The sequence below is a fragment of the Aegilops tauschii genome, chromosome 2, assembly GCF_002575655.3.
Source record: "Aegilops tauschii subsp. strangulata cultivar AL8/78 chromosome 2, Aet v6.0, whole genome shotgun sequence".
Lineage (NCBI taxonomy): Eukaryota > Viridiplantae > Streptophyta > Magnoliopsida > Poales > Poaceae > Aegilops > Aegilops tauschii.
Genome location: NC_053036.3, coordinates 65,785,476 through 65,794,964, shown reverse-complemented (window position 1 = coordinate 65,794,964; position 9,489 = coordinate 65,785,476). Strand labels below are relative to the sequence as shown.

The window sequence follows — 9,489 nt, the reverse complement described above, 5'->3', positions numbered from 1 at the left end:
AGATGAACCACTTGGCAAGAGTGGTAAGCTATATCAAAAAACAATGAACATTATTATGAGATGCTGTATGCCATTATTGATTCGCAGACATACGTTCCTCTCTCCCACGGGCACCTAACGGATACATGATAAGGCCAAGGCAGATCACGGGAAATTATTCGAATACATGATAAGCCCTATTGCCGGAAAAAAAATGCAGGGCTGGTGTTGGCCGTAGCGATTTAAGCACTCTGACCCTTCTAAAAAATCGGCGGCTTTGTCCGTATACGTATCCCCTATCCAACATCTAGCTGGCCACACGACGGGGCTGGGCAGATCGTGGATGCCGGGTCGACGTCGATCGTCAGCCATCATAGACCAATCGACCATCTGTTTTGGATGCTTGCTAGACTAATCAGACATAAAATTTGGATGCTTTCTCCCAACTGGGAGACGGGGACTGATGTGCAGCTGCACGTGAGCTAAAATTTTCCCTATAAATATGCATGAAATACTGCATTATCTTGCAAGCCACAACCACAGCCAGATAACAAGTGCAGGTAGCACGGATAGCTCTGGACTTGTAGCTTACCATGGCCATGGGTTCTGCTTCTTGCATTTCTCTGGTGGTGCTCGTGGCTCTGGCCACGGCGGCGTCGGGGCAGCTGTCATCGACGTTCTACGACACGTCGTGCCCCAGGGCTCTGGCCACCATCAAGAGCGGCGTGGCGGCCGCCGTGAGCAGCGACCCCCGCATGGGTGCCTCCCTGCTCAGGCTGCACTTCCACGACTGCTTTGTCCAAGCAAGTTTCACATAATATATCGGCTCTTTTTTCCTTAACTAACTTTCTTGAACTGCCCGGATTTCCGGATTTAACAAAAATTGTACCGTGAACTAATATGTTTATGTTGGCTACAGGGCTGTGATGCATCTGTTCTGCTGTCTGGCATGGAACAAAACGCGGGTCCGAACGTGGGGTCGCTGAGGGGCTTCAGCGTCATCGACAGCATCAAGACCCAGCTGGAGAGTATATGCAAGCAGACCGTCTCCTGCGCCGACATCCTCACCGTCGCCGCCCGCGACTCCGTTGTTGCCGTAAGAACATCTTAGTACTATATTCAGTTTCATATATAATCGATGCTACGTAAAGCTAGTACTCCAGTGCTCAATTTCTTGCTTGGTCCGCATGCAGCTTGGAGGGCCGTCATGGACTGTTCCACTCGGGAGACGGGACTCCACCACCGCAAGCGCCTCGCTGGCGAACAGTGACCTCCCTGGCCCAGGCTCTAGCCGGTCACAGCTCGAGGCTGCGTTCCTCAAGAAGAACCTTAACACGGTCGACATGGTCGCGCTCTCAGGCGCGCACACCATCGGGAAGGCCCAGTGCTCCAACTTCCGGAATCGGATCTACGGCGGTGACACCAACATCAACACTGCCTTCGCCACGTCTCTCAAGGCCAACTGCCCCCAGTCCGGCGGCAACAGCAACCTGGCGAACCTGGACACAACGACGCCCAACGCGTTCGACAACGCCTACTACACCAACCTCCTGTCACAGAAAGGGCTCCTGCACTCGGACCAGGTGCTCTTCAATAACGACACCACCGACAACACCGTCCGCAACTTCGCGTCCAACGCCGCGGCCTTCAGCAGCGCCTTCACGACGGCCATGATTAAGATGGGAAACATCGCGCCGCTCACCGGGACGCAGGGCCAGATCAGGCTCAGCTGCTCCAAGGTGAACTCGTGATGGACGTATGCGTCGGCAGCACGACACGTGAATGAATAAGGCCACAAAAACAGTGGCCAGTACCACTTATCATACCAGCACTTGAATCGTGTAGTTTCAAAGCATGTGCAGCAGCAAATCATGCATGCATCAACGTATGTAACGACGGTTGAATCCTCAATTTCTCATGCAAAAGGCAAGGAGAATTACTATCAATCCTACCTTATTACACTCGTACACGGAATGAAGATGTAAACTCCTCTTGTGAAATTGGGCGTGAAGTGGCCGTGCTCGATTATTGTACGAGAATACTTATTTTCAACGTTAGGAGAAAATTACACGAAATCGTGCATATGTGCTGCGCTCCCCGAATCCTATATACCACCCACTGCGTATAACATATCTTCGCAGCTGCTGCCCGGTCCAATAGGCGTGACACCCCCCCCCCCCCCCCTCTTTTTTTATTTTCCCCTGTTTCTCTTAATTCTCATAAAAGAAATCACTTTTCCCATTTTTCACTTTTTAGGAGGAAATATGTACGAATTCTCTAAGAGATAACAAGAGCATATAATATAGCACACATGACAAATTTTCTCAAATGCATGCATGAATTTATTTATTTTGGCATACTTTCACTTATCCAAATTATATTGTATATAAGTTTTTTTAGTAGTCAAACTTTATAAAAAATTACTAAGCACATAAATTATTTTAGCGACAATAATAATACCAGATCAAGACCATTAGATTTAGGACACGAATAGCCAGTGAACGTTTTGCTGTGGGGCATGGCAATTGCGAATGTTTTCCATAGGAAATTATTCGAAAGAAAATGGCAATTTCTTCAAACACATGGCAACTTGTGGCAAATAGAGGATTTTGCTGAGAAATTGCCGTGTTTTTGTTTGAATGGATTGCTATGCTCCCAACACATAACTTGTCATTTGGTTTTGCCATACATTTCCAGCGAATGTTCGCTGGATAACATTACCCGAGATTTATCATCAAATATATTCTTAATATGGTATACATGCATCATTGTAAATATTCATACATTTTCTATAAACTATGTCAAAGTTTCCAAAGATTGACTTTCGTAAACGAATTATATGCACTGAATTTAGCATGAAGGGAGTACGTGAATATATTTTTATTCTAAAATACATAATCATTTTTTTTGTAAACACATATTTGATCATACAACTTCATGAGACAAATGATAATGTCGGCGGCAGCACTCTCGACGTCAGTGTGCTCAGCCTCAAGGAGGGCATGTTGGATGTCCTAATGACCCGCAGCGACGTGCACCTCAGTGGTGACGACTTCGACCGGCAACTCGCGGGTTACTTTGTTGAGCTGATCCAGCGGACACTACTAGGAAAAAGGCTACTAGTAGCGCAGGTAAATTTGCTACTAGTGGCGCGGGTAAATTGGCTACTAGTGGCGCGTGAAAGGAGGCTCCTTAAAAGCGGCCGGCGAGAAGACGAGTTGGGAGAGGTGGAAGGAGGCGCGGGTTAGGGCGCCGGCATCCCTGTCACCGTCGTTTGGGGGCGGAGGAGGCATCTGCGGTGTGGGCAAGATTGGTTGGGGGAGGGGCGGCAGAGGGGGAGGGGCAAGGGACAGGGGAGATAACCCACGCATAGGTTGCAGTGCGGTGCGGTGCCACTAGTTGTAGCGCGGGCCACGGGTGCTTCGCTGCTGCTAAAGTGGGGTACATTAGCTAATCCCGTCAATTTATAGTAGTGGCGTGGGAATTGCAGCCCGCGCTACTACTAGAAAATAGTAGTAGTGCGGCTTTTATACCCCTCGCTACTACTATAAGCTGTCCTGGGGGATATTTAGTAGTAGCGCAGGAATGGTAGACCCGCACTACTACTATTTTTTAGTAGTAGCACACTGTTTTTACCCGCGCTACTGCTATTTCTCTATCTATAAGCTCTTTCCTAGTAGTGGGAAGCACGGGTCGGGACATCACCGGTGACGGCCACGCGATGCAGAGGCTGCTGCTGGAATGTGAGCGCGCCAAACGGGCGCTGAGCGACCATGACCAGCACCAGGTGGGCGTGGAGGTCAAGGGCCTGTTGAACGATGTCCACCTCTCGGAGACGCTCACCAGGGCGTTGTTCGAGGAGCTCAACAAAGACCGCTTCTAGAAGACGATGGCTCCGTTGAAGAAAGCCCTGACGGACGCCGAGCTGGAGAAGGGAGACATCCACGATGTCGTCCTCGTGGGCGGTGGCAGCAGGATCCCCATGGTGCAGCAGCTTTGTCAAGAACTACTTCGACGGTAAGGAGCCCGTCAACGTCGACGGGATCAACCCTACCAAGGCCGTCGCCTATGGGGCCGCGGTTCTGGGGAGCCACCTGATCAGGCACCACCCTGAGGATTTAGGAAATTATTCGGAAGAAAATGGCAATTGCTTCACAAACACATGGCAACTTGTGGCAAATAGAGGATTTTGATGTGAAATTGCCGTGTTTGTTTGAAAGGATTGCCATGCTCCCAACACATAAATTGCCGTTTGGTTTTGCCGTACACTCCCGGCGAACGTTCGCTGGATAACATTACCCGAGATTTATCATGAAATATATTCCTAATATGGTAGATATTCAGCATTGTAAATATTCATACATTTTCTATAAAGTATGTCAAAGTTTCCAAAGGTTGACTTTTGAAAACAAATTATATGCATTGAATTTAGCATGGAGGGAGTACGTGAATATATTTTTATTCTAAAATACATAACCATGTTTTTGTAAACACATATTTGATCATACAACTTCATGAAAACAATGATAATATGAAAAAAATGATCATTTGGCGAAAGAGGAGGTGAGTCAATACATGCAACCCTTTGGTTGTGAAGTGGGATTCCTACCGTTCAAGTACCTCAGGATTCCGATTCGTCATCGCAAGCTCACCAACAAGGAATACAAAAATATCGAAGACCTCTTCGAAAAGAAGCTTAGTAAATTATTTAGAAAAATAAATTCTAGTGTATTTTTGAAAGTTTTTTTAAAGAAGCTCGCCAACTTTTTTTGACATACTTTCACCTATCCAAATTATAGTGTATGTAAGTTTTTTCATTAGTCAAACTTTCTAAAAATTGACTAAGCAAATAAATTATTTAACCAACATTATTCATCATTATTTGTTTTGTCACTATTACTTCACTTATTATTTGATTTTTCACAAAAATATTACATATTGCTTCTGTTTCATTTTTATTTTAATTGCTATATTTAACATTATTATTTAACTAATTTCATTTAAAATTCAGATAGTTTTATATAAATATTTGTGCGAATGTGAAAAAAAATCTTAGAAGTTGTAAATATTTTTTGTCAAACACATGAATATTTTATTCTAAAATACATAATCAGTTTCTTCAGAGAGGTGGACTTTTTTTATAGTCCTGAACGTTGTTTTGAAGTACATGAACGTTTCAAAATTAGTTAAAAGATAGTTTTGCATATGAAAAAATTACACATGAAACTGTCCAATTCTACCAAAAAAACTCACTAGTAGCATGGACATTTATTTAGTATACACGAACTGAAAATTTTTCAGTGAAAAAATCTAGTTTCTCCGTCAGTGACATGTGACAGAATGTGTAACACACCTACATAACAACTGAGTTTATTCGATGTTGAAATATTTCTTCATATGGGTCAAGGTTAATGCATCATTTTTCGCAAAAAAAGGTTAATGCATCATCATTAACTAGATGGGATGATGATTTTGTTGTGGCCGTAAAGATTTCAAGAAACATTGTAGATTGAGGAACAGTACATGAGCTAAAAAATTGTTTATGGCGATTGCTACCTAGATTTAAAAATAATTATTATTTCATCAAATCTGTTTGGGTTTCTTCCACCCGTAAAGGAATCATGAAGAATTGGTTATCTTTGCAGTGCGAGGTTCCCTCTTTGGGACGCGAATACAAAAACTCATGAAGAGTTTTGTACTAGGAAAACAAAGGTTCTCTTCAAGATTAAGGCTTCCAATTAAAAACAGACTCGGTGAAGGTTGAGCTTCGGGCTTCCATTCGGAGAGTGGGGTTCAGTTTATTTTCTTCCATCGGTTGATTCAGACAAGGACCACCATGGAATTCGTATCAAGTTGACCGATCGTCTGGCGACATGGTTCTGGGTTGACAATCTCAATCTATACCGGAGGTTACACTCATCAAGGGTCAACGACACACCCATTTTGCTGTTGTGCACGTACCTAGTTAATAAACATCGTTATCCCACTCTCGCATGTATGCGTCGACCCATTGCACGACTATCATATACGCCCATTCTTACAATTGTCGATTATGGTTGCTAACATTGCAGCACGTTGTCTAGATCAGTGACGGCAATCCACCCTTAATTTATGTTGTTTTTCACTACTACAACACCGAGGCATCGTAGAGCACATGGTATGAAGCAAGACCCTACCTGTCTCGTCTCCTCACCCTCCGTCGGCATCTCCCCTGTCACTTGCGGCCCTTCCTCAATATCATGTGCTTTTGGGAGGCCAGCACCGTCGTTACATCGACCTTCCTCTTTGCGCTACAAGATGTCGTCATTGTTCTAAGAGTTAGAAGGTTAAGTTAGACCAAAACAAAGTTGATGGTTGTATAAAATACTCAACTACAAGTAGATAGACTTAGGCGTGAGCAACCCGGCAGTCGAACCGGCTTGGCCTCACTTTCCTCTCAGAAGCTCGGAAAAGGCTATGAAATGATTGTTTTTTAGATCTTTCCTAAAATATGCTTAAAAGGTATAGTTATTCATTTTTCCTTCCTGGGACCAATTATTTAAAATAAAAAATAGCCTTTCTTTGTGATAAGACAACACCGGGCTAAGCCCTGGCTTGGCATTTTTAGGTTGGGCTTTTGCGAACCCGATCCAAAAACCTAGCCTCACCTGGGGTATGTTATGCTATACAACCCATGGCGCCTTGGCCACGCCTTCCCAGCGTTTGGATTGAACTACCGATGGATGATTTGTTTATTGCTATGGGATTGGTAAATCTCACGCGACTGGTACTTAACCAAGTCTCAGTCGATGTTATATTCGTCTGCTCCATCATTGCACTTGATGTTATTGCTAAGCCTAGCCTTGATTGATCCATGTATGGTCACCTGGTGTTAGAGAACAGATAGCTACTTGAAGGTCGTGACCCAGCTGCCGAATTGTCCGTGTTGGCCGAAGGCGACGGGAGCGCAAGATGACTGCGCACCGGTCAAAACGAAGTGAATCGCCTTGGAATAACGCTGACTCCCCACACTACTATTCGCACGTAAGGCCAAAAGGTTGGTGTGCGCGCACACATGGCTCCAGGCGTCCGCTAGCATGGAGGTGATGAAAAAAGAGAGATCGTTCAATGTTTTGCCGATTTTTGCGTGATAAACGCCAAGAGAGATCGCTCAAGTTGGCCCTGTTGCAAGGAAAATGCAGGTGTTGGTGTTGGCGGTAGCGGCTCAAGCTGGAAGCTGCCACGAATACGCCAAGAGAAATCGCTCAAGCTGGAAGCTCGCAGTATACCCGATGGATCGAACGGGAGTCAGAGACTAACGTTGGACTAATGTGACCTAAATTTTGGATGAGCTATCGCTAGTCGGAGACTGGGAGCGATCTGAAGGTGCACGTGAGCTAAATCTTTGGCTATAAATATGCATGCTATGCACCACTCTCTTGCACAAGCCACTAAGCCACCACCACTCCACCAGTAAGAACTAAGAAGTGCAGGTAGCTAGTAAGCTGGCGTAGCTTTGCTCTTGCACCTAGCTACTAACCATGGCCGCCTCCGCCTCTTGCCTTTCTCTTGTGGTGCTAGTGGCTCTGGCCACGGTGGCGTCGGCGCAGCTGTCGCCGACGTTCTACGACACGTCATGCCCCAGGGCCCTGGCCACCATCAAGAGCGGCGTCATGGCCGCCGTGAGCAGCGACACCCGCATGGGCGCGTCGCTGCTCCGGCTGCACTTCCACGACTGCTTCGTCCAAGTAAGTGGGCCACATGCATAGCCTGATAGCCGTTACATACACTGTTTTGTTTTGCTTTTGCTTGCAATAAACACTATACGTATGTGATGTGCAGGGCTGTGACGCGTCTGTTCTACTGTCTGGCATGGAACAAAACGCTCTCCCCAACAACGGGTCGCTGCGGGGCTTCGAAGTCATCGACAGCATCAAGACGCAGATCGAGGCCATCTGCAGCCAGACCGTCTCCTGCGCCGACATCCTCACCGTCGCCGCCCGTGACTCCGTCGTCGCCGTAAGATCATCATACGATCATGTTACATCACTGGCTGGATGCTCGGCATCTCTTAGGCCATATCGTTAACCGTTTGTTTGCTTTTTTGTTTCGTACCCTTCGCGCGCAGCTTGGAGGGCCGTCATGGACAGTCCCTCTGGGGAGAAGAGATTCCCTAGATGCAAACGTGCCGGAGGCAAACAGCGACCTCCCAGGCCCTACATCTAGCCGGACAGATCTTGAGGACGCGTTCCGCAAGAAGAACCTGACAACGGTCGACATGGTGGCTCTCTCGGGCGCGCACACCATCGGCCAGGCGCAGTGCGGGACCTTCAAGGACAGGATCTACAATGAGACTAACATCGACACGACCTTCGCCACATCTCTCCGGCCCAACTGCCCCCGGTCCAACGGCGACAACAACCTGGCGAACCTGGACACGACGACGGCCAACACGTTCGACAACGTCTACTACACCAACCTCATGTCACAGAAGGGGCTCCTGCATTCTGACCAGGTGCTCTTCAACAACGACACCACCGACAACACCGTCCGGAACTTCGCGTCCAACCCGGCGGCGTTCAGCAGCGCCTTCACGACGGCCATGATCAAGATGGGCAACATCGCACCCAAGACGGGGACGCAGGGGCAGATCAGGCTCAGCTGCTCCAGGGTGAACTCGTGATTGACAGACGAGTTACGCACTGCCTACGAGCCAGCACGACACGTGAATGAATAAGGCCACAGAACCAGTGGCCAATATAAATACCAGCTCTAGAAAACGTGTATTTTATGTACGAGCAGCAGCAAATCATGCATGCATCTACACATATACATGTAACGATCGAATTCCCACTTTCTCATGCAAAGGCATGGAGAATTACTATTAATCCTAGTTATACGTGTATACATATATAATGAGATACTCCTTTTACATTTGGCATGACGTCGTAACACTTGTATACATAGTGAAGATATACACTTCTCTTTCGAAATTTGGCATTAGGTAGCCGTGCTCGATTATTTAAGGAGAAACCTTTTTTTTCAACGTTAGGAGAAAACTCGAGAATGTGAACTATGGTATGCTCTGCGCTCCCCTATTCCTATATATTACCCACTGCAGAAGATAGAAGCGCTTCTGTTGCTGCTGGACCGATCCATAGGTGCAATTTTTTTTTTCATTTTTCCCGTGTTCTTTCTTCTCTGTTCTTCTCAATTTCTCCCACCACTTTCCCTTTTCCTTTTTGTTTGTTAGGGTAAAAATGTAAATTTTTCCAAAATTACACGAAAACCTGTCTTGAAAAGATTAATATACTTTCTTTCTTGCCAAATTATAATGCAGATAAGTTTTATCAAGAGCCAAACTTTTTAAACATTGACCAAATTCATATAAAACTATCGACAATTACACACCAAAGGATTTGTCATGAAATATATTTTTGTATGGTATGTATCCGGTATTGTAAATGTTCATATTTTCCTATAACTCAGTCCAAGTTTGAATTTTGAAAACAAATATATGCACCACAATTT

The 9,489-nt window shown here is 45.9% G+C and overlaps 2 protein-coding genes across 2 annotated transcripts; both read left to right on the top strand.

Moving 5' to 3' along the window:
• The first annotated feature begins 505 nt into the window (after positions 1-505).
• Positions 506-1,979, top strand: LOC109769471 (peroxidase). Its single transcript, XM_020328212.1, has 3 exons — positions 506-782; positions 899-1,075; positions 1,173-1,979. The coding sequence occupies exons 1-3, from the start codon at positions 573-575 to the stop codon at positions 1,728-1,730; spliced, it is 945 nt and encodes a 314-aa protein (XP_020183801.1). The 5' UTR covers positions 506-572; the 3' UTR covers positions 1,731-1,979.
• A 5,424-nt stretch (positions 1,980-7,403) lies between these two features.
• On the top strand, positions 7,404-8,902 carry LOC109769474 (peroxidase 1). Its single transcript, XM_020328214.4, has 3 exons — positions 7,404-7,706; positions 7,801-7,977; positions 8,087-8,902. Exons 1-3 carry the CDS (start codon positions 7,500-7,502, stop codon positions 8,639-8,641), a joined length of 939 nt encoding a protein of 312 aa, XP_020183803.1. The 5' UTR covers positions 7,404-7,499; the 3' UTR covers positions 8,642-8,902.
• The last annotated feature ends 587 nt before the right edge of the window (positions 8,903-9,489 follow it).